At 53.0% G+C, this 25,777-nt stretch overlaps 8 protein-coding genes across 8 annotated transcripts in view; 6 read left to right on the forward strand and 2 right to left on the reverse strand.

Moving 5' to 3' along the window:
• The window catches only part of BBA_06970 (ribosome biogenesis protein MAK21), a gene marked incomplete at both ends in the record, with an annotated part of 3,175 nt that extends 2,819 nt beyond the window's left edge, over positions 1–356 (forward strand). Inside the window, one exon of the mRNA XM_008602067.1 lies at positions 4–356. Within this exon, the coding sequence (XP_008600289.1) occupies positions 4–356 (353 nt within the window). The remainder of the gene's footprint in view (positions 1–3) is intronic.
• A 933-nt stretch (positions 357–1,289) lies between these two features.
• Positions 1,290–2,864, forward strand: BBA_06971 (methyltransferase-like protein; the record flags this gene model as incomplete). Its single annotated transcript, XM_008602068.1, has 2 exons — positions 1,290–2,130; positions 2,182–2,864. The coding sequence occupies 2 exons, from the start codon at positions 1,290–1,292 to the stop codon at positions 2,862–2,864; spliced, it is 1,524 nt and encodes a 507-aa protein (XP_008600290.1).
• Positions 2,865–3,631: 767 nt separating this feature from the next.
• Positions 3,632–4,708, forward strand: BBA_06972 (thioesterase superfamily protein; the record flags this gene model as incomplete). The annotated part of the gene is made up of 3 exons (XM_008602069.1): positions 3,632–3,749; positions 3,891–4,624; positions 4,688–4,708. The coding sequence occupies 3 exons, from the start codon at positions 3,632–3,634 to the stop codon at positions 4,706–4,708; spliced, it is 873 nt and encodes a 290-aa protein (XP_008600291.1).
• An 895-nt stretch (positions 4,709–5,603) lies between these two features.
• Positions 5,604–6,480, forward strand: BBA_06973 (adenylyl-sulfate kinase; the record flags this gene model as incomplete). The annotated part of the gene is made up of 3 exons (XM_008602070.1): positions 5,604–5,611; positions 5,712–5,964; positions 6,115–6,480. The coding sequence occupies 3 exons, from the start codon at positions 5,604–5,606 to the stop codon at positions 6,478–6,480; spliced, it is 627 nt and encodes a 208-aa protein (XP_008600292.1).
• Positions 6,481–6,732: 252 nt separating this feature from the next.
• On the reverse strand, positions 6,733–8,118 carry BBA_06974 (V-ATPase subunit C; the record flags this gene model as incomplete). Its single annotated transcript, XM_008602071.1, has 5 exons — positions 6,733–6,939; positions 6,997–7,489; positions 7,536–7,627; positions 7,681–7,775; positions 7,827–8,118. The coding sequence occupies 5 exons, from the start codon at positions 8,116–8,118 to the stop codon at positions 6,733–6,735; spliced, it is 1,179 nt and encodes a 392-aa protein (XP_008600293.1).
• A 1,170-nt stretch (positions 8,119–9,288) lies between these two features.
• BBA_06975 (uncharacterized protein) lies at positions 9,289–11,930 on the forward strand (the record flags this gene model as incomplete). The annotated part of the gene is made up of 3 exons (XM_008602072.1): positions 9,289–9,304; positions 9,428–9,595; positions 9,688–11,930. The coding sequence occupies 3 exons, from the start codon at positions 9,289–9,291 to the stop codon at positions 11,928–11,930; spliced, it is 2,427 nt and encodes an 808-aa protein (XP_008600294.1).
• Positions 11,931–13,309: 1,379 nt separating this feature from the next.
• BBA_06976 (Frp1-like protein) lies at positions 13,310–14,980 on the reverse strand (the record flags this gene model as incomplete). The annotated part of the gene is made up of 1 exon (XM_008602073.1): positions 13,310–14,980. The coding sequence occupies one exon, from the start codon at positions 14,978–14,980 to the stop codon at positions 13,310–13,312; it is 1,671 nt and encodes a 556-aa protein (XP_008600295.1).
• Positions 14,981–22,540: 7,560 nt separating this feature from the next.
• On the forward strand, positions 22,541–23,592 carry BBA_06977 (uncharacterized protein; the record flags this gene model as incomplete). The annotated part of the gene is made up of 2 exons (XM_008602074.1): positions 22,541–23,324; positions 23,372–23,592. 2 exons carry the CDS (start codon positions 22,541–22,543, stop codon positions 23,590–23,592), a joined length of 1,005 nt encoding a protein of 334 aa, XP_008600296.1.
• Between the last annotated feature and the right edge of the window lie 2,185 nt (positions 23,593–25,777).

Below are 25,777 nucleotides of genomic sequence, written 5' to 3' on the forward strand. Positions count from 1 at the left end.
AAGACGAGGTCTGGAAAGCCCTGGTGGACGCCCAGCCCGATATCGAAGGCGAAGACTCCGATGTGGATGAAGGCTTTGATGACTTTGATGAAGAGGAAATGGCTTCTTTGGACGGATCATCGCCGGCCATGTCTCTGGATGATGATGAGTCGGACGGTGGCGTTTCTATCGAAGGAGAAGACGACTCTGACGGGTTCGTAGAATTCAACGATGAAGACGAGGAGGAGGAAGAGGACAGCAAGAAGGCGGACAATAAGAAGAAATCGGCGAGACGCAAGATGATCAAGGGCCTGCCTACGTTTGCTTCGGTGGATGACTATGCAGAGCTTCTGGCAAATGAGGAGGAAGATTTTTAGACAGAATAAGCTAAAAGCGGCCTTGTGTATATTTTTGAATTCATGAATAAATGCTATAACCAGTCTCCGAAGCCAGGGCCCGACAGAGAGGCCTGGGAGGCTTTTTGTCTGTCCACGAGTACTCGGCGGTGGAAGCGTCACAGCCTTCGCCACCCATCCGTCGTGAATCGAGAACTCCCAGCGCTCCCAGCACTATCATTCATGTTGTTTCTACCGGGCGTTGATATATCAAACAAAAGTATTTCGGTCCTTCAGGCGAGCCCTCGGTTAGCTCCGCGTCCTTGCCACCCATCCTACTCGCGTATCAGAGATAATACTAATCATTACGACATATCATCCTAAAGATGACCGAAAAATTGCCCCGATAAAAGTACTCGGTTACAAATACTACCTGACAATGTGTATATTGGCATGATCACTGCGAGCCGTCTTACCTGATTCTCGTACATGTATACATACATACATATGAATATAAATGCAATAGCTCGCCCGCTATTGAGGCGTTTCTGGAGTGAGCCGGCCGTACTGCTAGGGCAATCCTTGTGCAGACGAGGCTGACGTCTCATGCATGATTGTCGCAGTCAAATATTTACCATGATTTCGTTATATCTCTAAGATTGGTCTCATGTCCGATGCAATAAAACGAGCGAGGCGGGACGGCGAGGAGCACATGATCTAAATTATGCATCCTTGATTCTACCCAGGCGGGGCCCAATAATCCCGAATATCGGCACAAAACGCAACTGATGACTAAATATGAAGGGCAATAGCAGGCTTGCATGGCGGCTGCTGCCTTAAATATCACGACCCTGTGGCCGCCGAGGAGTCGCTTTGCAGAAGGGTGATTGCAAATGTGCTCTACAATTCAAAGCTCAAATTTCTCTTTATTCGTGCAGACGTACTATATCATTGCTTTGACGCAATTCGGCAGAAATGACAGATTCAAACTTTACTGAAGCTTTGTACAACGAGATTGCCGAGTCGTACGAGGAAGCATACACCGACGATCCTGGAATTACTCAGGCATTCGAACGATTGAAAGAATCACATGCTCCTGGCTCCTCAATTTTAGATGTTGGTTGCGGCCCTGGAGGCCCGGCATCGCGCCTCATCGCGGCCGGGTATAACGTCACGGGCATTGATGTGGCCCAGGGAATGATTGACATTTGCCAGAAGTTGCCATCCGGCACTTTCTTGAAGGTGGATATGATGAAATATGAGACAGAGGCTCATTTTGACGGGATTTTATCCCTTTTTAGCCTTTTTCAGGTCTCCTACGCGGCCACCTACTCGATGATCTTCAAAATGGCGTCTTGGCTGCGGCCTGGCGGCACGCTTGTTCTCGCCGTTATTGCAGGGGAAGATTACATTCAGGATGTGTCTCAGCTCTCTAAGCTACGACAAAACCAACACGTTGAAAACGCTGACACCAGCTTTATGGGCCGCCTTGTGCCTTCTACATTGCTCACCGCCAAAGAATGGTTGCGAATCGTGCAAGAAGCTGGCTTCGTGGTGCAGTCTGTCGACCGTCACGATTTTGAAGTAGCTGGTTTCGACTCCACTGAGAAGCACTTATTCATTACAGCAAAGAGAACTCATTTGGAACCTCTTTTTGGACCGTTCCCTCTACCCGCGGTCAAAAGAGGCCCATGTGTGCTGAGCGAGAGCGCGTGGAGAGCCTTTGCCGAGCGTCTGACACGCCACGACCTAGACTATGTCCTAGAGGCTGTCAAAGGCAACAAAGAAGTGCTCGATGTCGGAAGTGGTCATGGAGGTGAGTATATCATTCATTTTGAATAAAGGATTCTGACCACGCACCGTACAGAACTTCCGCTTTCCATTGCTAAGAAGGTTGGTAAAGCCTACGCTGTTGAACCTAACAGCGATCGCAACGGTCTACTGGTAAAGAATTGCTCCGAAGCTCCAGTTCAGGTATACAAAGGAACAGCAGAGAATCTCCCGTTTGAAGACAACAAGTTTGATGCCGCCGTGGCTGTCTTCATCCTGGACTACGTGGACGATCTTGAGCGATCTCTCCGAGAGATGGCTCGAGTGGTTGATCCTGCTGCCCCAAACGCACGCATCGTCATTGTCCAAGGCACACCTGATAATGAGGCAATCAATTTCATCAATAGAGCATGTGCGCATATTGCCGAAGAGAGCATGGCCCAGGGAGAATCGGCAGTTAGCCACCAGGGCCTGCTTCTCGCGACCGCCGCACGCGTGTTTACCCAGCATGGCTTTGGTGACATCCAAGTCCGCCGCGTGCCTACGGATTGCGTCTGCAGCTTCCCTGAGGCGGACCTCAGTACTCGCTGCAAGGTTGCGGCAAATATACTGACAGATATCTGGTACAAGGATCACCAGAGGGTCGAGGACATGAGGGCAGCCTTTGAGCCAATACTGGAGGAGCATTTCTCTAGCTGCCCATGGAAAGTGGGCGATCAAGCCGTGCTACTGATGGCGAAGCCCACAGTCGAGCCCTCGGCAGTTCGCATGAAAGTTTGAAGGGCCATCTTTTCGTTAATATTCTCGCGAGCGTCTCAGTCAAACAAATCTCGGCATGGCGGGTGCGGCCTGGTGTGAGCTGCCATGTACTATATGCAGAGAAAGCAAAGCAACAAGCGTGTTCACCTGTAGCTGACTACAACTATGAAGTAGGCTGCATCATTGATTGAGTGCTTTTGTCAGATCATGCAGTTGGCTGCATTCAATTCGAGCAACGCTTCCGGAGCTTTGCAGTGGGCTCAGTGGCAACCATGCTGGCTCCCTTAACATTGTTTAGATGTTGGCTCGCTTAGCACAGTGCATCCAGTCACCATTTCAAACTGTTAGCAGCTGATGTGACTTCGTTACTCCCTCTTATCCACGCACGTAGACAGGGCCTCGCGAGGATTCAGGCATCTCAACAAATTTCGCTGCACGCCTCCCTTTGAGCCCTTGTACAGGGCTAATGAGGTCGATGAAGCGCTTGTAAGGGCATTGGCTCAACAGATTGAAGATGCTGCTGTTCAATATTCACCAAAAAACTTCAATCTTCTCAGACATGCGTACGGAACGGATACAACGGAGAGCGATTCCATGAACAAGTCCGATGAGCGCGGTGGGTCCGGCCGGACAACAGGAAGTCCCATGCGCTCAATTGCGCCTTGCCTCGGGCCAAAAATTCAAAGCCGTCAGCCAAAGTAAGCGTCACGTCTGGAGGGTTTTACAAGCAACCTCGTCCTCTCTCTCTCACCTCTATCGCCATAAAAACACCGTCCGCGGCCGTCGCCATGTTCAGTCAACGAATTGTCCATTCTGGCCGCCGAATCGCGCAGGCAGCGACTCGATCCACAGTCAGGAACGGCGGCACGCGACGAGGCTATGCCAGAGAGGCCAGCTCCACGTCTGGTGAGTAGGAACCGGAGTTTTCGTGCGATTCTGTTGAGAAGATCTCGCCAAGGTCGGGGTTTGCATATCTTGTTCTCTTCCGCGTGCCTGCACTCAAATTAGCCACGCCCTGCTAACCACGAAATCCTTAACGCTCCTCAGCTTCCTCGAAAACCACCACGGCTCCGCCTCCTCCTCCTCCCCGAAGCAACTCTGGCAGCAGAATTGCCCTCTACGGACTCGTATTCACAACGATTGGCGCAACCGCCACGTGGAAGACCATGACGCTGGCCGGCATGGGGTTCTACTCGGACGAGGATAGCAACGCGCGAGCGGCGGCGCACGCGTCGGCGCATGGCGACGAAACGACGCAGCGTATTGAGGCGACCATCAACGCGCACCCGCTCGTGGCGCAGCTGCGCGCGCGGCCCGAGATGACCGAGTCGCGCCCGCACATGAAGATGCCGTCGTCGTACCGAGAGCGGACGCTGACGGGCGGCGCGCTGCTTGGGCCCGGCAAGATGGTGGTGCCGCCATTCTCGTGGACCGAGGACGGCGGCAAGTCGCTCGTCGGCGTGTCGTACGTCGGTGCTGATCTGTGCGGCCACCCGGGCATCGTCCACGGCGGCTTCATTGCCACCATGCTCGACGAGGGGCTCGCCCGCTGTTGCTTCGGTGCCCTGCCGCACAATATTGGCGTCACGGCCAATCTCAGCATCGACTACCGCAAGCCCATGCCCGCCGACAGCTTTCTGGTGCTGCGGGCCACGACGACAAAGGTCGACGGCCGCAAGGCCTGGGTCAAGGGACATATTGAGCTGCTGCAGGATGAGGGCGCCGAGCCCGTCATCTTTGCCGAGGCCACGGCCATGTTTGTGTCGCCAAAGCACGCTGCGGTAAGTGGGAGGCGACACATGGCGACTTTGAGAAGTGATTGGGTGCTAATACGACCATGATAGGTTATGCCGAAGATTCAGTAACTTCTGCGGTTGCCGGAAGCCAATTTCGGCCTCATCACCCCGGTGCATAATGGAAGAAGCTGGCTGCCATGCGACCCATGACGATGATAATCGCAATGCAACCGACAGGCGACTGCAAATCCATTTTTATATTCGAGATCAAGACAAAGGTGGCTTTTCTTTTTTTTAAAAATTTCAATTTCAATTTCCGTTTCCGTTCCTTCAGCGGGTTTACTTAGATTGCGATAGAGGACACGGGCGCATCTCAAGCCGACGCAAATATAGACTATATACTAGACTGGGGGAGGATGGAGTCGAATAGATGTACAAAGAAGTCATAACGTATGTCCCATCATTCCAGAGCCATCGGCTTTGTACCGCGCAGTCACAGTCGACCATATACTGTATGTATAGTCGCAAAGCTAACTAATGTATAGCACCCTTTTTGTATGTGGGGAGCGGAACCTCGGTGCGTCGGAATGTCGCCATCAGTGCGCCAAATTAGTTTTTTCCTGTTACCTCAGACGCAGTCAAAAATACCAGTCGCTGGAGAATCAAGTTGACTTGTGTGTGTCTGTATTTGTAAGAATATATGTACTGCAGTAATTCAGTACAAGACCTGAGAAAAATCAAACGTTGGATACAGACAGTTTGACCCATACTTTATTGCCGTCATCCCACGGATCTCGTCTTACACCGTTCTGTCTGACGTGCAACCTCCCACCACAAATCTTTGCAGCTGGGAGGCGCATATCACGCAATAGCTAGCCCAAACCCACACAACGGCTCTCCCGTATCCAGGCACAGGAGTTTAATATCCAACCTTTTTTTTTTTTTTACCTCTCTCCTTTCACAATTCAACTTTGCAAATTCACCTCTTCTTCAACCCCGACTCCTCAGCACACAGTTCGTCGCAATGGCTACGTGAGTATAATACGGCCCCTCCTCCCGCGCAGTGACATGCATGCACCACCACCCATTATCATTTACCAGACGTTCGCCAGCTAACAACATGAACCAAAAGCAACATTACCTGGCACCCGTCCCTCTCGCGCGCCGAGCGCAACCAGCTTCGCGGTCAGCGCGGCCTCACCCTCTGGCTCACGGGTCTCTCCGCGTCCGGCAAGTCGACCGTCGCCACGGCCCTCGAGCAGCACCTGCTGCACTTGGGCATCACGGCCTACCGTCTGGATGGCGACAATGTGCGCTTCGGCCTCAACAAGGACCTCGGCTTCTCTGAACAGGACCGCAATGAGAACATCCGCCGCATTGCCGAAGTAAGTCTTCGATTTTTTTTCCTCCCATGTTTTTCTCTTGTTCTGTTGCTCCTCGCTGCGCTCGCTTTGAGCTTGCGAGATTTCAAAGCGCAATTCGAAACTTGCTCGCATTCAAAAGGCAATTTTTTACTAAGACAGCCCCCCAAACAGGTCGCCAAGCTCTTCGCCGACTCGTCTGCTATTGCCATCACCTCCTTTATCTCGCCGTACCGCGCCGACCGCGACTCGGCCCGCGCCCTGCACGCCGCCGTCGCCGCCGGCAACACCGACGAGCCCCTCCCCTTTGTCGAGGTCTACGTCGACGTGCCCCTCGAGGTCGCCGAGCAGCGCGACCCCAAGGGCCTCTACAAAAAGGCCCGCGCCGGCGAGATCAAGGATTTTACCGGCATCTCGGCCCCTTACGAGGAGCCCTCAAACCCGGAGATCACCATCAAGACCCACGAAAACACCGTCGAGGAGTGCGTGGCCCAAATCACAAAATGGCTCTCAGACAAGGGCTACATCAAAACGGCCTGAAATGTATAGCTGGTTTAAGAAAACATACGAGTAAAATTCAACAAGGGATCAATGCCCCAGTCACGTAAATCTACGCAATCTTGCCAAAGCGAATGACACGACACATCACTGCTGAGGTCGGGCGTCTCCTCTTCTCGCATAATGAGAAGCGTCGTAATCAAAACGTCTAGGTAAGCCAGAAAGAAGTCACGGCCCGTAAGCCGATAAATAGACGCCATACAGTACAGTCTTCTCTGCGCTCGAGCTCTGTATCTATGGAAACTCCACCTGGTAGTACACGTACGCCGTGTATTCCTGACCTTCGCCTGTCGCCAGTCCCGCTGCCGCCATCTCTGAGCTGAATGCCGCGTCGTCCTTTGTCACACGTCCGCGCTTGTCCCGTCCAAATGCATTGCCACCTAGGAATGCATATTTGTTGTCAAGTGCGGCCTTGACCTTGTCCGATTGCTTCGTCGTCGTCTGCATCGTGTTAACGTCACTTTGTGCTTAGACCCAATTGATCATCGAGTTGCTCACCTTGATCAGCGCCGATAGATACTCTAGAGGCAGACCGTATCTGAGGACTGCTTCGACGAACACTCGCAATGTCAAGACGTGTATCCAAACCATGACACTTTCGCTCCAGCCGGTACGTCCCATGCGCAGAGCCTCGCCACAGACCTTGCGTTCCTCATTGGTGACGCGATCTAATTCGCGCTGCTCCTCTTCACGGCCACCCTCGACATATTTAAATTGACGAGGCGTCCACTTCTGCTCGCGACATTTTTGCAAGAATTCAGCGCTGTGTTTTTTAAAAGTCGTGACGGCAAACAGGGTGAATTCTTCGTCTTGATCAATCTCAACAGAGGAGCGTGGAACAACCATGGGTGCCAATGTCTCGTATTCCTTGAGGAAGTCTTTCTTGAAGTTTTTGGGCACTGCGATCAGGTGGGTTTCGAGGTATTCGGAGTCGGTAACGAGTAATGAGGGGTCGACAATGGGGGCCAGGGACTTGGTGGCAAGATTTCCCCTAACGAAATTAGAATTCGTTTTGAACCATAGTCGAAAAACTTTACTGTTGTCTTCGCTGCAAAGAGGCAAGATTTGTCTTGACAGCGTTGTATTGGTTGAACTTGGTTTTGACATCGTTGTCGATGGTAACCAGCTCCTTTTGAGGCATTAGCAACAAGATATCCCGAGAGCTGTTTATATATGTGCAACCTTTTGTAGCGTATCAATAAGCTCGCTGAGAGGCTTGTCGGAACGGTATCGAACCTTATTCCAGTTGAAGTTGCTAAGGTAGTGGTCGGTGGGCTCTGCCTCCGCTGTCAGCGCCGTCTAGGACAATGGCAATCAGCAGACCATACTATCGTTGACCATCTTGTAGGACGCCAGTCGGTCCGGGTCGCCATCGAGCACAGAGTGTAGAGAATCGGCAACCTTGGCCACGACGGCCTCGCAGTTGGCTTCGAGCTTGGCCAAGTCGTCGGCGTGCTGTACTAGTCCATCAAGGGTGCCAATCTTGAAGTCGGGAATTTTGAAGGGCACAACATTTCCATTGTCGCCAACTGTGCCACGGAGAGACGACAAGGCATCGTCGCGGTGGCTTGAGTCAAAAGCGCTGAGGGGCAGCGAGACTACGGCGTACTTGGCCGACATCGTACGTCTGGCTCTGCGTGGGCGAGGGGAAGGGGGTTACGGGGAAACGGACAAGGCCGCAGGAGGTGCGAGAAAATTTCGGCTTGAACCTCAAGTTCAGCAACCAAAAGTCAGCGTGCGGAGGATTAAAAGATAGATGGTCCGCGGGTGTAGGAGTCGTATGTCGTCTGGGGCCGAGATGAAGCTTGCCCGAACAATGACGAAGAGCCCGCTGGCAAGTTAGCGCGTTGTGCTGTGGCACAGGCTGTGGCACAACCTGCTGTGGCGGAGGTTCTGTGGCGTCCACCTACCTACCTACCTAGGTACCTATGTGTTCTAACTAGGTACGTTGCCGGCTTGCCAGCTCGACGGTTGGCCGTTGATCATGTTACAATGCTGCACGCACCACCACACCCGCAGATTTCAGCCTCCGGCGGCATTTTTTTGTGCCAGCAGCCATCCGGCTCCCTGTTATCCACCTACCTACCTAGATGCCTAGGTAGGGGTGCTATGTACAGTGAGTGCCTCCAGGTACTTGTGAACAGCATTGTATGGGGTTTTTGGTGGTGATCTGCGCTGAATTGCCTTGGATCCACTGTAGGTACAACCTGCCCAGGTATGGAGTACGGACCTTGGCCAAGGTATGAGCACCAGCCACTCCCAGCCTCAGCAAACGTCCTCATGCATCCCCGCCCGCCGCCCGGCTCCGTTGTAACTCGCAAAAATTGCACAAGCAGTATCCTACCTATTCCATCTAGGCCGGTTCGCTCGGGCTCAAGCTAGTCTCTGGAGGAAGCCTGTAAACAAGGCCCAAGAAAAAATTTCAACCGCAGAACAGCCAAAGCCTAGCCTGACGCTGCTGTTGCTTTTTTTCTGGTCCTCCTGCCTGAGTGCTACACCTACTTCTTCCCGTCACCCCGTCGTTCGTCAGCCTACACCACAGAAAAAAATAACACCACAGCCGCCACCGCACCTATCACCTCGCAATTGACATCTCCTCCCACGCAATGGCATGACTCTCTGCTCGCCGTCGCACATCATCACCCCCCCCAAACCGGGCTACCGTCTCTCATCAGCCACCCAGGGCCCAAGCTCACGTTCAGGCTTCCGGCCTAAGAAGGCTCAGGCCATCATTATAGCGGGGGGCTTCTCGCTGGGCTGTCGCGTTGGACCAGGTTCCATCTCACAGCCATGGCCTCTGTTTCGCGTTGGTTGCTCCCTCCCCCAGTCGCATCGATTTTTCCTCTTGACACTGCCTCGTCATCGCCTACACATCTCGCGACCTGACTGCTTGCTCTATTGTTTCACCCTGCCTAACTTGACGGATCAGCTTCCCGAATCAACTCCAACCCTCGTCTCGCGCCTGCGCCGCCTACAACGTCTCGTCAGCCGGCCGCCGTCCCAAGCCCGGCCCCAGCCGGCATCATTGCGACCCCCAGCCCCCATCAGCCGTCTTCCTCCCACGGCGAGCCTCACTCGGCTCCCGGCTTGCACGGCCGTACGTTGCTTCAGTCTTGTCGCGGATTCGCTCCCTCCTTTCGCTGCACCCCATCTTGCTAACATCTTGCTCCTTCTCATCCTCACTCACAGACATCGCCGATTTCAATGGACAGACGTCATTTCTAACTACCGACGGCCGTGTCAAGAATCCTGTTCCCAGCAAGCTACAGGGCATGGCCGATAACAAAAATGGCAACTTTGCTGTCATGCATATCGATTTGGGCCGACCAGAAAAATCCATGCGCAACGACGCCGCCAAGCGCACCAGTGAAGGAACAGAAGCCGCCGCTCGAATTGCGAACCAGGCTGGATATCAGTCAGTTAAGCGCTCCAAGCTCGCCTGGCCACCTCAGGATGGCGACCCCTCTCATGTTTCACAACCGGCCGGTTTGTCGCCCAAGGAGGCCAAGACTGAACAAGCTCGCCTGCTCACCTTGCTGCGCTCTGTAAATCCTGTCGCCATAACCGAACAGCTTTGCAAAGCTGTTGCCTTTTTCGGGGGCGTGCCTACTGCTCCTGCCCCCGAGACGAGAGCTCAATTCCCTCAAAGCCATCAATCCAACGGTTCAGGCTCGCAATTTGTCTCTTGGTTGGCCGAAATATTCCCCGCTTCCGCAGACCACTCAGCATCGCTCCCGCTGGCTTCTGCTCATCCGAATTCCAATTCAGCGAACCGGACACTGGGAGTATCGACTCAACCACCGCCACCATCACAACAAACCGCGCAGCCAGATAGCAATTCGAGTGTTAAACCCACTGATGCGACCGTCGACGCCGCATCGGACCCCAACGCACCTGTCGCGCCCGTCAAGAGAGGCCGCGGACGGCCGAAGGGCAGCAAGGGCAAACCGAAAGTAAAAGATCAGCCTCCTAACGATGCCGATCCCATGGCGCTGCAAGGCTCTCAACCTCCCAACACCACTGGTCCTTGGTCCAGTCAACAGTTGCAGCCGTCACAGCAAGGCACACCAGGCCAGTCAGATGCTGGTACGCCAGGAAAGAAGCGAGGTCGCCCCAAGGGCTCAAGGAACAAGCCTAAAAACCCTGCTCCTAGCGGTGCAGAAACTGCTCCGAGCCAAGACGCGGACGAGTCCCAAGATTCTTTCATGTCTCCCATAGGTCAAATGTCCAGCTCCATGTCCTTGACCCAGGATGGCGCTCGGCCGTCCTCTGGTCCTCTCGGTCTTTCCAGTATGATTGAGCCAAATTCTGCGCAAACACACAGTGGCTGGACCACCGTAGGGATGCAGGCCGGCCAAGACGGGAGCCCTGCACCGTCTCGCAAGCGCAAGAACGACAAACAACAGCCCGACCTGTCGGTCAGCAACACAAGAATACCCCCGGGGATTCACCAGGACGACGCTCCCGCCACAGACTCTAATGGCAAACGAAGGCGCTTCTCTAAGGATGGTGCCCCCTTTCCACAAATGGGCGGTCAGCCTGGGATGGCGTCGTCCGAGTCGCCGATCCAGAATACCAGCTTTCAGAGCCCAACTCAACAAATGGTGGCTTCCGGCAGCTTTGACCCCGCACAGCAGCCGCCTCATCGAAAACCTGCCGCAAGAAGTCAACCTCCTAGTCGCCTTGGACAGCCTCAGCCACAGCAGCAGCAGCAGCAGCAGCAGTTTAGCCAACAATCAGGACAGCCACCGCAGCCGCAACAGTCACCTTTTCCTCCGCAGCCCAATCAACCACAGCAACAGGCCTTTGGACAGCAGCCAGGGCAACATAAGTCACCAGTCGTAGGAGGCAATCAGCCACAACAACCTTCTGGCGTGATGGACTTGTCAGGAAACGGACTATCACGCAGCGTCATGTACAATCAGCAGCAGCACCAACAGGCGCAGCAGCTTCAGCATTTTATGAACCAGCAACGGCTTTCCGTGGATATGAATACGGCAGCGAACTCGTCTACTCAATTCGGCCAGGCTAATAACGGCGGTAAGAGCCCAATGTTTCAAGGTCACATGGTTCGCGCTCCGTCGGGGGATGCCGCCATGCAGCATCCGCAACGACCATCACCCGCAAGCCAGAATGCACAAATCACACAAGATGGCTCTCGTATGGGACAGGCTGGCTTCGCGGGGCGGGCTCCGCCAGTGACTTCTGCAGGAGCGTCGCCATCCATGAACAGCCCTTTTCCGCCCAACTATGGAGCACGAACCTACATGAGCATGAACTATGGTGGTATGAGCAGTGCACGAGTCCCCGATCCTTCAAATCACCCTTTTGGCGGCTCTGCGGGCCAGATGGAGACCATGAATAGTACCGAGCAGGCCAATATGCCACATCGCATGTACCAATCGATGCAACAGCAGCAGCAACGACAATGATTGGTGCGGGATGATGCTTGGATCGAAAACGTCATCAACTGTACATTTAACTTGCGATGGTGTGTTTTCAGCGCCTGGGAGGGAAGCGATGTTTGTCCTAATTTATATTTCAAGTTGTTTGCACAACAAAAAAAGGGGGGTCACGAGATACCATCTTTGCTGTTATTCTCCTTGCTTTTTCTGCCGGGGCGTTATCCTTCTGCGTTTCTGAGTCTTTCCGAAACGGGGGAGTGGCTGATGTTCGCAAAAGATGTCGTGGCTGATTATACTATATGGGAATTGAGAGGGATAGGAACATTGCGCGTATCACAAGACGTGTGGCACAAAGAAGAGGGCAATTTGCTATCGATGGATTTGAACAGGTCACGGTGCCTTGTTTATTTTATGCACGGTGGATTTTCTTGAGATATCTCGATACATATTATGCATTGACGCGACAAATAACATCATGTTGAACACTTTGACCCTGATGACTGCTTCTCGTAGTATCAATGTATCAATAGATGTGTACGCTGCTCAATTCGGTTGTGCACACTCAACATCTGACGAAGCTGAACGTCTCGCTCAGATATGCACCGAATTGAAAAACGAAAAAGCAAAAACAAGTAATTTAGAGGTCCGTGTTTGAATGTCCACTTGATTCCAGGTCTCGACACCGAGAATATCGTTTCAAGTCTCCCCACTTCCACAGCTAAATACTACATACAGAGTATACGAGAGAAGAAAAGCTCTAGCAAGAAATTCTTGCATGCAGCCAGAGCAACAACACCTTTGTCAGAGCATCGTCTGAACCTAGCAAGCCCCCGCGTCTATCAGATGACATAACATAAATCGACAACGCTAACATGATGTGAGAAAAAAAAAAGATTCAAATCCCGAGCCTAACCAACAACAGAGAGTATGTTTTTGATCTGCGGTGATGTGGGTGCCATGCTGTTTATATCCAAGCAATGAAAACAAGAGATGAGCTAGTGAGAATAGAGAGTGTGTATGCAAACACAGGAACGTTGAACCATAGAAAATAAATGTTGGAATGTTTCCTCGAAATGTGGCCGGGATGAGAAGAAAGCAAGTAGAACGCCGATATATGCGGACATGGCAGTTTTCAAAGTGGTGGTGAAACGAGAATGGAATAGCGGGAAAGCCCACAAGAACTCGTTTTCGGACGAGGAGGGGACAAAGTAACGCATCAACGTAGAGGCTTCGCTTATTCTTCGGTGGTGCAAAACAGGCATGTGAGGATGAGTTTGCCAATGAGGAGCTACTACTACATGGCTCTACAGTACCACTCCGGACGTTTGTCGAGAGCAAACTGTTTGGGCACGGCGCAAGACGTCGCTTCGGCATGACCAATCTAACAATTCTTTTCAAGAATCGATTTAGTCCGCATCGTCTTCTGCGGCACCAGCGCCGGGCGGCGGTCGGACAGATTCTGGGTTGTGTCGTCCATACCACCACTCATCTTCCTCTTTTATACCGTCTTGGCGAATGAGGTCGAGCATGACTTGCTGATTGCGCTTGATGTCGTGCGTGCGCGGGACAATCTTGCGTTCCAGAATGAGGGCCTCGGCGGTCGTGAGCCAGATCTGCTGCAGAACCGGCAGGTCGTGCAGAATCTTGTCGGCCTGCTCGGCGTCCAGAGGTGCCATTGGCACGTCGGCGGCCAAGCTTGTGTGGAAGACCCAGTTGGGGAAAGGGTTGCCGGAGCCAGTGGCATCAATCGACGCTGACGTACTGCGCACTCTATGAAGGGACTCGCTCAATGATGAGCGATGCACAGAACGGTCACCGCTTGTCGACTTCTTCCGTCCAAACCCACGTAGCCCTGCGAGTCGGGCTTTGGTTTGAGTTTCGGCGATGGGCTCCTTTGTGAGACTGCTGTACCACACATCGACCGCTGCTCTTCGGCTGTTGTATCCCTTGATTTCCCACAATCTCTCAACCTGTCGCAGACCACCCAGACACAAAATAGCAACGTGCACATCGTCAGCAGGCTTGTCGCGCAGGTAACCACGAAATGATCTCTCGACACGACCGACATATGTTGGTGGTCGCAGACGGCGACAGAACGATGATATTACTAGGGGAAACACTTCGTGCACTCGTAAAAGTGTTTGGTCGTCGTACATATCCATGATCTCCTTCTCAATGGGGTTCAGGGTGTATGGTTCACGTCGCAACCCGTGGCCATTATTCTTGGTAATGTGTTCCAGATGTAATTTACGGTACGTCTCGAAGAAGTGGAAGATGGTGAAAAGTAGGGGAATGAGTCGACGCCGCATAATTTCGTGTTGTGGTGCAAATGCCTTCTGTTGGGCCTCGGTTTGCTGAAGAAAAATGTCCTTGGTGATCCAGTCACACATCAAATAGGCCAGTTTGGCGGCAACATGCAGACGATGCCATATGCTGCAGAGAGAGTGAAAGTTGTAGTCGGCGGAGTCATTAATCGGGTATAAGCGGAGAGCGTAAGCGGGAACATGGTTCTCGACGTGGTATCGCACGATTGGGCCCTCGTTGAGGGTGATGAGGGTGTGCCACGGCTTCGACGTGAGACGTAGATTGAGGACATCGGTGAGTGGGAGGGCTGAGACAATTTGGATTTGCAGTTCGTTAGGTAGGGCGAGGAAGAGCTGATAAAAGGGTATGGCGCTGGTGGCAGGATCGGTAACGGTAGCAGTAGCAGGTTGAGGGACGGAAACAACCTCGGGTACAACGGCAGGAAGAAAGGCAGGGACAGCAGGTTTGGAGTGGCGCAGGGATACTCTCTGTCTGATGCTGAAGAAACGGCTCTTGTCCTTTTTCAGCTCCGCAGGTTTGGCCTGAGCATCGGTCTTCTTGGATTCGCGCAGAGGTAGAATGAAGGTTGAGGAAGGTAGTGTCGCTCTGGCAGACACATTTGTTGTGGCAGCTGCTGATGACTCGGCTGTCTCGGTTTGTGTCTGGTTGGCGTTGAGCTGATTTAGCTTTTCAAAATAGCGCTTCGAGGCGAACTCTGTGATGTGAGGGGGGTCCATAGCGACGGAGCGCGCCGGAGTATGCGTTTCGGCCATGACGGTTGGTTTGACGTGACGTGTCGATACCGAGATATCCGTTGAGCGAGCGACTAGGTAAGAAATTTACCCAAAAGAATGCTGGATCAAGAGTGTGCGTGTCGCTAGGGGTGACGAGTAGCCAGGCGTTGGCCGGCTCGAAAGCGAATCCACGTTTCGCTTCGTTACAGTTGAAGGCGGAGAACCACGGTGATCATGTTGTCCCTCCGCAGGGAATTACTGTTTCGATGGCGGTAGAAGAAGGATCGACTGCGATAGATCCAGGAGCGCAGAAGGGCGGCTGCAGCGAAAGTATTCAGGAACTGGGCTGGCAACGATGATTGATTCCTCTGTTCGGCCAACGACGATGTCGGGCCGGGATTGTGTTGTCGTGCGGGGAGAAAGAATGGTCGCAACGATGGCTGGCAGATTTGATGGTGGTGATCAAGGTGGCCGTCGAGCGCCGAAAAGGGACGTCTGATTGAAAAAATAAAACCAGAAGAGAGAGGCGAGAGTTGAGGAGGGTAAGAGGAGAACCGAGGGCCGGGTGAGACTGGAGGAACAGGTCGCTTTCTATGGAAGAGGGTGTGGCGAATGAAGCGTACGTCAGGTAGTACCGAGAGAGACGAAGAGAATGCAGGCGTGGAAAGAATAGAGCCTCGTTGGAAAATCGGTGTTTGTTGGCGGATGTGAAGATGAAAGAGGACGACAGCAAGCGAGGCCCCCGAGCCGTTTGGTGGTGAAATGCGTGGAGTGTGTGGACGGCGGAGACTGGGACGGGGCTAAAGAAGACCGAGAAAAGCAGCCCAGTGGGAGTGGGCGTGGAGTGGGCGTCGGCGAGGTGGGCGCGCTGGGGAGAATGCTGGCAAGGAAAAGATGGGGGTGGACAAAGGGAGTGGGTATATATGGCGGGAGTGCTCTACCCAAATACCAAATACCAACTACCTAGTTAGCAGTGCTTCCGAAAATGTCGCGGAAACTCGCAGTCGACTCGGCCTTTCCAGGACAATTGCCACCGAGACTTGTCCCAGTCGAACGATCTTTGCGGAACGTAAAGATCGTGCCCAATATCACGATGATGGAAAAGGGGGGTGGCATCACGTTTACATATATTCGCACAGGACCTCTTCAGCGGGCGGCGCGCGCAGAGTGTCTTTCCAGTACGGCCGTTAGCCGGCGTAATAGTGGGGGTGCGTCGAGGCGGCCCCCCCAGCCCAAAGCCCAGAAGAAAAGAAATAGGCTCCCTCCGCAAAAGTACCCGTCTGCACGGCCGCCCAGCAAAACGGTACTTGATTATGGGGCAGCAGCGCAGTGCGGTTGTATGCGGAGTACACTTCCGGCTTGACCAGATTGGGGCGTTCCGGCCGCGTCTACGGCCCCTCCCCTTCTCCTTGCTTTTTTTTCTGTTGATATCACTGGTTTGCTGGACTACCAGAGCCGCCTTTTTTTTTCTCGAATTGGATGCAGTGCTTCAAGTGCCAAGCGGCACCTATGCGACGTTGGGGTCCTCTGGGCCGATATTTAGCGAAACAAGCCCATTCCTTGTTGGTCCTGCTCTGCTGATATCAGTTTACGTCTTGCCGTCTTGCAGCGATATTTCCTTTCCCAGCTGCCAGCTTCTGGTTGATACGCTGTCGTTGCTAAATAGTACTTCTTCACAGCGCTACTGGTGATTACCTTACTGGTTTCATGCGTATCTAGGCTTGACTCCGTCAACGACTCGGAGTATTATTAATGGTTTTCCTTATTACACTCCACCAATGCCACCCGCTCTGACACCACCAAGCTTGCACGTGCGGCTCTTTATCAACAGACATTGTTTCTGCCTTGAGAAGCAAACGCCTTTTTTCTTCGATGAAGTATCCGTATATGACCAATACATAGCATGTTGTCTCGGGACCCAGTTCTTAGATATCTTGCCTAGCCCACCGCTCCGCCTAACTAGAGCAAGCTCTGATGTGATATCTGCATCTTTTTCACCCACTGCCGACATCGGTATCAAGACTTCTTCACATTCGTATCCAGTAATTATATACACACAGTACGTTCAATGTAAAACTTCATCACAGTACATCGAGATAATCGTAGTGTTGCAGCCACCTCGGCATCGTCACATGGGCTCAATGGCTCCATTTCAAGTCTTTACTTGGACATTATCAATCACAAAAGATGCGAAGCGCATTTCGTAGATAGGCCAAGCCTTACCGGCTCCATGGATGGCTTCATGCCTTGGAAAATCTTTCACTGATAGCGACTTTCCTCTTCTGCTGCTATATCCCCGTCGTCAATCCGGGTTCACAATCTCCAATTGTCCTACCCTGGCGCATCACAAAGATAGAACGGCAGGGTAGGGTCTCTCTCAGATATCGGGTGAACAGTACGTACCCCGGCACTGCAATGCCTCTACCTGATAATACCGCTGTCACCTCTTTACTCTCTCACTGGCTCACATACGCGGCGTCTCGGCCGCTATTTACACGGGGTCTTACACAAGTCACCTTGATCAAACGCGGCGCCCCATCCAGCCAAGAGAAAAATTCAAAGTTCAAACGTCCTGTCGGCCCGGCTTCCTGCAGCCTCGTACGCCTCCAATCGTTATCAGACAAAAAAGTGCCTGCCCGCTCCCATCGGATCCATCCATGCCTGGGCATGCTTTCTTGGTCTTGTTTTCCCGGAACCCTCATCCGCAGTGCCCTAGCCTCACCAAAGAACAACTAACCCTGCCCAACCTGCTTCTTTCTTCACATTCCGTTTTTTTTTTTTTTTGCTTGCCTCCTGCGCCAGCCTACTCGAATTTTTTACCGGGGACATCGGCCCTGTTCTTCGCGCATGGGCCCCGAAAAGGCGCCATTTCGTGGAGCCGCAGATACCATCCTGTTTATCTATATACATCAATATTGATGTTGCATGCAGCGTTCCTGATAACAACACGCGCACAATTGTATTGCAAACGATAGATTCCCACACACACACACACACAATCGAATAAGTCTAATAATAATAACGATATGCCAGGCAGAAATAAGGGCGACAGCCACCCTGCGCGGCCCTACTCCGGTCATTCTCCGCCAACCCCCAAAACTTGTGTCTCAAGCACCGTAGATCTGGTACAAGTGCCAGAGTGCCCTGTTGGCGCTGTACGACCAAGTTTGAGCCCAAGCTGACTGTGCTATGTATCGTAATCAGCTTTACAGATTAGATCATTTTCTTTTAGATCTTCTTCCGACTGGCCTCGCTTGATCGGCCGACCAAAAACTTTTTCGCTCCAGGGATCGACCGGTATTAAATCATGCCCGGAAAAGCGGCTAAGAAACGAAAAGCGCCAGAGTGCAACATCATTGTAACCCTCCCTTTATCTCAGGCTCAGGCACACTCGAGAGACATTTGTCCTGGATCAGACATGTGCTGTCCTCTAACCCCGCCACGCGGGTGACAAAACAGACCGCCGGTGCTCAAGCAGACGTGTTAGCAATAGTAGTGCATTTCCCTACGCACAATCTATCATAAAATCTAAAATAAATATGATAAAATTCTTTATATCATTCTCTATATAGCAGACATCTTAGATAGGGATACACTTATTAGTTCGTTCTTTTTTTCTATTATTAAGAATGAGCCCTACTCTGTGTGCCGACGACCTGTTTTTGTCACCCGCGGGCCCGCCACGACAAGCTCTGCTAGGTTTGCAATTTTACTATTTACTGTAGATCGCCCCGGAATATTTTGTATCCCGACAGTATGTCGTCACATCGCTTCACGAGATCGATACGAGCGCTTCGCCGCTTTAACATGCAGACTTCAATGGCTGCACAAGATTACCCAACTCTACTTATTATGTTAGAAGCACAGCCAAGTAACAAAGTGTCACGGTTCGTATCCAGATGAGGGACAACTGATTCGTACGCTGCACTGCTTTTCCTGCTTAGTACAAATTTCGGTCTCGACGGCGTAATTAATTTCAGCAAGGCGACCGGCCTCTACTTTCCCCATCGACATGAATTACGCCTGATCAACTACAAATCGACGTCACGAGCACCGTCTCCCATGCCACCATGAAGTTGAATTGCCCCAACAATGCCGTGCTAGCTCAACGAGAAGCAAAACAACTAGGTTCATTGCGATGCACCATGGTCCATGGGGGCCTCAACTAGTTCCAAACCGAAATGTTCAAGACACCTGCCGGCATTTCTCATCAAAGACAAGAACAAGACCTTGTCCGTGCTAGCCATTCATCGGCACTTGATAAATTCGAGCAGCCCGTTCCTCTCGCGTTTCATTGCCATCTTTGTACCCGCATAATCGCCAGTGTCAACTCTACCGGAGAACTCTATTTACTCGAGCCCTCCTTCCTCACTTAACCCGGCACAAGGCACGCAATAGGCGGGGAGCACCTCTGCTCTATACAGACTTGTCGCGTTAAAGGCAGCGACGCACATTCGCAAATATATCTCATCTGCAAGTACCTTTGCGGAAGAAGCGCCAGTGCGGCATTGCTCTACGAAGTACATCAATCGTCAGAATCCCCTGCATTGGTGATTTCGGCGAGACCTTTTTTTTTGGGCCTTATTACCCATGGGGCATGTGCCATCTGTTTGCTGCAATGATAGTGTACCATGACACCAAGAGAAAAAGAGTACTAAATTGATCTGTCCCTGCCAACCCCAACATTCACTTGACACCAGGAGATATGCTGTAAGACCGTGGTCAGCCTAGTGTGACCCCGGGCGCAAGAGAGGAGTCACCATGAGCTGCTTTGCATAACTTCAAAGTACCTGAGTGTGACAAAAAGGAGTCTCATAATGCGACGGGCGATGCTAGTGTTGGGTGCATCCAACTTGCGTGGCAGCAAATCATGACGGTGTTAGTGAGGCCGTTATTAATGATTTGCTAAGGAAGCTACTAGAGCAGACTATAAATCATTCCCAGGCAGTACGTTTCCGTTGCCGCAGTCAGAAGAATGAAGCTAGTACAAAAGAAAGAACTCAGTATCGACTGCTCTGCTTCCTTCTGGAATACGTATAGAAGGGGTGCGGTCGAGACTGGTAGGGTCAAAGCATGGCTTCGAAATAGCTGCTTCATGTTCTGGCCATTGAACAGTTGTCGGCGCTGCAGTCCGTGAGTTTCTGCCGTCTGCTTCTTGCCTCGCGTCGATATTTCGACTTATGCACGGTCGGCCTCGGCACAGCTGCAATCTACTCTCGACAGTTACGCAACGGCCATGAGGGCTACATCCATCTGACGGTCTGCGCACGGAGGAGTAATAGAAAAGGGCCGATCGTGGCGTGATTACTAAAAGAATCATAGTCTCATCGTGCGTTGCAATATTAGCCCGGCGGTCTCGTTACATGCAGAGGAAATGGACTTGGCAGGTGACGTTAGAGCCGATGGATCTAATTTCGGAGATGGCGACCTTAGTGATGTTTGGTTGTGGCTCGTGAATGGCTCGACGGAAAGGTCCCAATCCTATGTTTGTCCTCGCAAGCGTATCGGTAAAGGGGTGCTCTGTACGAATAGACAGCAAGAAGAAGAACCTCGTGGAAGCTGCCGTCGGATGGCATCCAGTACGTAATGAGCTGCAATGGTTGTTCGAATTGGGCAACTCCTGACATGCGTCGGCTAAAGCTGGGGTAACGAACGAAAAGGCGCCGCTTCTCTGGGGTATGCAGGGCTCGGTCCGTAAAGGGACGAGAATAGAAGGGCACAAGCCCAATCTGTGGAGATGAGATTCGATTGGCTGTGCAATGCAGGTCTCGGCATCCGTGGAAACAAAGGCATTGTGTTGTTCTTGTCGCAAAGCGACTTGAACTCGTTGTTTGTGCAAGGTCTTGTATGTATGCAGTTTAAAAAGAAAAACAATCAAAGTTCTGATTGCCAACTGAGTTATGATTCAAGCCCGTCCGGGCCGAATGACCTCGCTGCTAGTCTCGATCTTGGGGGCCGCATGGGGATATTCGCGGCGGTATTGAGGGGTGAGTTGACTTGCCCTGGGCTAAGCGGGGTCATTTTGACGGTGCTGCCTTGGCGGCTGAAAGTGAGCCAAGCTCACGCAAGGTCTGTTCGTAAAACAGCACAAAGGAAAAACAACGGTCATGACTTTATTTGTCTCGGAGGAACTGCTGAGGGAGAGGAAAGATCATGGGACGATACATTGTATTTCTTTCATCATCCCATTGTTCAGCGGTGCAGCTGGCGGCCCGAGTGTTCGAAATTGTGCTGAAGCAGACAGCGGCTGGCTCATATCGACACGCCCGAGATGCACCACTGCGGGCTGTGTGGGGTAAAGAGTTTCTGTTGTGGTGAGAGCGGGCGGCGGACGTAGCGTTTTGTGTAAATAGTTCAGACTCGGTAAACGACCGGCGTGGTGCGTGAGGCGCGGGTATCGCGAAAGGAAGCGAGGCGGCGGCGGTGGTGGTGATGCAACGTAGAGGAGGTCTCTCGGTATTTGGTATAGGTGACTTTCAGCCTAAGTCTCTTGAATCTCCCAGGAATTCGGTCAAGCAGTGCGAACAAACATGCAAGGAGCGCCTCATCAGCCAACGGAATCGAGCACCTGCAAAACAGCCATTTAGGCGTTTCTGTGATTTGCAGCTGGCAGCCAAAACCTGATTTGCAGCTGGCAACTGGCAGCCAAAACCTGATTTGCAGCTGGCAACTGGCAGCCAAAATCTGATTTCCAGCTGGCAACTGGCAGCCAAAATCTGATTTCCAGCTGGCAACTGGCAGCTCGCCTATTTAAGCCAGCTGAGGTTCAAACGGCGCTCAACTACCTCGTTACTACATCTTGTTCGATTTGCCCCGTATTCGAAAGCCTCACTTTCTGTTTCATCCTCTTGTGCAAATCACATCGCCATGCCAAACCGCCAAGGTAGTCATCACATCACCAGACAGACTTGTTTCAACCAACACGCGCAGTTCCTTCTGTAACCGCTGGCCCGCCACGCCCGTCTCTGGCCTCCCAATCACATCAGCCCGTTTGGTGCCATTCATACAGCCAGCCTACCAGCGCATCCCCTCTCGTAATAATTTTTCTCTCCACCACTCCCCGCGCTGCCGATGCGTCCTGTCACCCCCTTGAACTTGGTTTGACAGTCAAGCTCTTTCCACAAGCCCTCGTGCATGTACCCATTGACTCACTACCAAAAGCAACACTCCAACCCGAACCTGCTTCTCTCTCTGATCCCAACACCACCACCTCAACCACGTCCCTCGCCCCCTCATCGTGACGCCTTTTGAGCTGCGGCCACTCTGCACAAACCACGCGCACGCAGTTTTCAATATTTCTTTCGGACCGCCCTAGTTGTACGACTGTCGATCTGCCGTGCCCTCTAACCAAAAGTCCCCCGGCCGTTCGTCATTACGCCGTACTGTTGCTGATTTTATGCGCTGCACCTCGTACAGCCTCTCGGCCAACCTTTGTCCCAGTACAACCCAATCTGTATACTGCTTTGCATCCCACACCTTTTTTCCTACGGACATCGTTTATACTTGACTTGACTCCGAACCCCGCGCCCGTCGTCGCTCACCCCCCACGAGCCTGGAGCTCCTCACCCACCCCCGCCGCGGTTGCAGTCAGTCGCGGTCATGGATCCGGCGTCGGTCGCTCCTCGGTCTGATGCCACCGAGTCGGACCATCTACCGGCCATCGCTACAGCTCACCTGGCCCGCTTCGAGTTTAGTGATGAAGGAACAAAAATACTCATGGTGGAGTGGCAGCCTGAAGCAGAAGCTACAGAAGTCGCAGAGGTTGCGAAGTCCGACTCCACTGATGTTGCAGACGACGCTGCCGCCGCGCCGCATCCCGACTCCGGTGCCGTAAACTCTAAATCGGAGCAGCCTCGCGAGGCCCCGATTCCCGACGCTGATGCCGGTTGGGAAGTTTCTTGGCCGGGGAAATCTACTCTGCTGCCCGCGCGAGACGCAGATCAAGACGGCAGCAATCGTCGAGTGTACTTTCTCCTACCCGAGGATGTTCCCGTGCCGCCAACCGTCACCATTACTCGTCGCGGCCGCTCCAGCCTGATAGTGAAGCCACTGCCTGCTATATTCCCACCAGGCTTTGATGCGGAACCTGGCTCGCGCGGTGTGCTTCACACTCTATGGGCAAAGAAGCGTCTGCGAGAACTCGATCGTGAAATGGACGCCGAGATGAGGAACAACGCCGAGAGCATCGGTCTTCAGATGGCCTACTCCGAAAAGCAATGGATTATCGAAACCTTTCTGAAGCCTCCAGCCCCCAAAATCACGCTGCCGCTTTCGCCCATATCTCCCATATCTCCCATATCCCCAATTTCTAGCCGACTCGGTGAGAAACTCAAAGGATTGCGCTTGGCCACGTCACCAGACGACCTGCTACCTAGTCCAACCGGTATGCAAACCATGTATGGAAAAATGCTGCACACTAACATCTCGTAGCCAATACGTTTACGGGATCGAATCCTCCCTCGCTCACATTGTCACCCGACAGAAATGACATTGCCATTCCCTCCTTTGCGACCATGTCACTCAACGCCGCTGCCCGGAGCGGCATGGACCCCGTTCAGAGCCATCAGACAGATACAGAAGACGACCTGTTTGCCTTGCCCATCAGCCCACGCAGTCCAGACATGAAGAGAGGTCAATTCGGTGTGTTTTAGCTTTCCTCCAACAAGAAAGAGAAGAATGGCAACAAACTAAGAGATGGACTGCGGCTCGGTCTCGGCTCAGCGTGTAATGATTCCCATGAACGGTGTTGCCCTTCTTCCAAGCTCCCCGTGTTCTACTCAAAGCTCCAATTGAATAATGTAGCACGCGCCTCCCTTATGGGGGCACAATCTGCTAACTAGAAGCGGCACGCGGTCAGGCTGTGCGTGGACGAGAGAATGATGATGAGAGGCCTGCGGAAGGCAGTAGAGCTGAGCCAAAAGCAAAGATGTAGAGCTGATATACTAATTTCCGGGTATTGAATATAAAAAAAGAGTTTAGAGACCGCTGTCATGATATGTACACAGATTCGCAAGATCAGAATAGTTTAGCCTGCACGCTACCAAATCAAAGACGCATCGTCTGTGCCCAGCACTTGAGCACTTTTCCATTTCCAACACGCTCATGATTTTCCCCGTCTACCTCCATCCTCCCACCCGTCCCTCATCCCATCTCTCCTTCCTCTCCTGCCTCTGATAATACAGCACCTTGGCCTCGCGATAGCCCTTGACCCACTCCGCTACCTCCCGCTCCGTCAGCAGCTCCCCTCCTCCTCCTCCTCCCGCGCCCTCCCCGCGCCCACCGCCGCCGCCGCCGCCCTCCAGGAAGCTGTCTTCCATGGCCTGACACACCTGCGCCTGCTCCTGCACGCCGTGCGCGAGCGCCTGATACAGCGCCGCCGGCGAAAACGGCGCCAGCGCGTGGTCCATGTCCGACTGCCGCTGGCGCCACTGCCGCTCCAGCGCGTGCGCCGACAAAAGCTGCGCCTGCGTCGCGGACCGCGCCCCCGCGAGCCGAGCGCCCATCCCACTCAGCTGCGCTCCGAGTGCCGCGTTTGACGACAGCGCCGACGTCAATGCCACGTGCGAGGCCGTCAGTGAGGGGTGCGCCGCGGCCGGCGCGTGCGTGAGCGCCTGCAGCAGCGCGGGGCTGGCCAGGATGGCGGCCAGGTCTTGGATGCTGTGAAGCATGCAGCGTTAGCCCTCATGCCATGTGTCGTAAAAATCACAAAAAAAGGAAAGAGAGAGAGAGGAAGAGAGGAAGGCGGGGGTGATGATGGTTTAGCAAAACGCACGATTTATCTTGCAGCATCTCTGGCAGCCAGCCCGCGCCAGGGTCAGGCATCGGCTGCGGTACGTCCAACTGCTGTTGCTGCATGCCCGCCTCGGCGTCCACTGCCTGCACGTGATGCAGCTGCGAAGGCTCGTTCGTGCCGTTGTTGCCGTACCCCGGCGGAGGAGGCGGAGGCGGCGGAACGGAGCTGCTGCTGCCCACGCCGCTGGGCGTGGCCATGCGGCTCGTCTCATGGCTGCCTGGTTTCGGGGGCGGCGCAGGCGGCGTGGCGCAATGGTCCGGGTGGTATCCAGACATTCGGGTAGTCTGTGATTATGTATTTTCCAGTATATTTCTGAGCCTAGAATTAAAATATGGGAGGGGTGTGAGGGGCTGGCGGATGCGCGTTGAACGTAGAGAGGTCTTGTTTGAGGTTGAATGTTGGATGTTGGACGTCGGACGTCGACACGCCGCCTATGGCGTACGTGGGGAGGCTCCGGAGCTACGTGTAGTGACGTGTGCAACGCCAGCCTTTCGTGCCATTAACACGGCCCACGTAAATGATTACTCAATACCTTATGTAAATGGACGGTTCACAACAGAAAAGGTACTTGCATTCTTTCCTTGCGTATCACGCCGTTTGTCAAATTAAAGGGGTTTAAGTGCCGCACAAAATAAATGTTAACAATTACATGATTCCAGACTGCGCTTTTCCAGTTGCGCAGAAGATTACGATCCAATGTCTTCTTTTCACATTCTCACACGCTTAACTTCTACCCGTAACCTAATCAATGCATCCTGAAATGTATAAAGAATCACTCTTCTTCGAGCGAAGCGAAGTCCCCTAAGACTTGACGGACCAAATGTCCCGTGACCAACCCATCTCCCGCAGCTTCTTGCTGCTGGCACCAGTCGCGCGCTTCTCGCCCGTGGCAATGGCCAGAGCCTTGCTGCACGCCGCCAGCGCCTCAACCAGCTCCGTCATGCGCTTCGTCTCCAAGAACACGGACGTCAGGTCGGAGCTACGCTCTGCCACCACTGTCGCCAGCTCCATACTCTCGAGCAGGTTGTCGCGCGACAGACCCG

Source organism: Beauveria bassiana, assembly GCF_000280675.1.
Source record: "Beauveria bassiana ARSEF 2860 unplaced genomic scaffold BBA_S00022, whole genome shotgun sequence".
Taxonomy (NCBI): Eukaryota; Fungi; Ascomycota; class Sordariomycetes; order Hypocreales; family Cordycipitaceae; genus Beauveria; species Beauveria bassiana.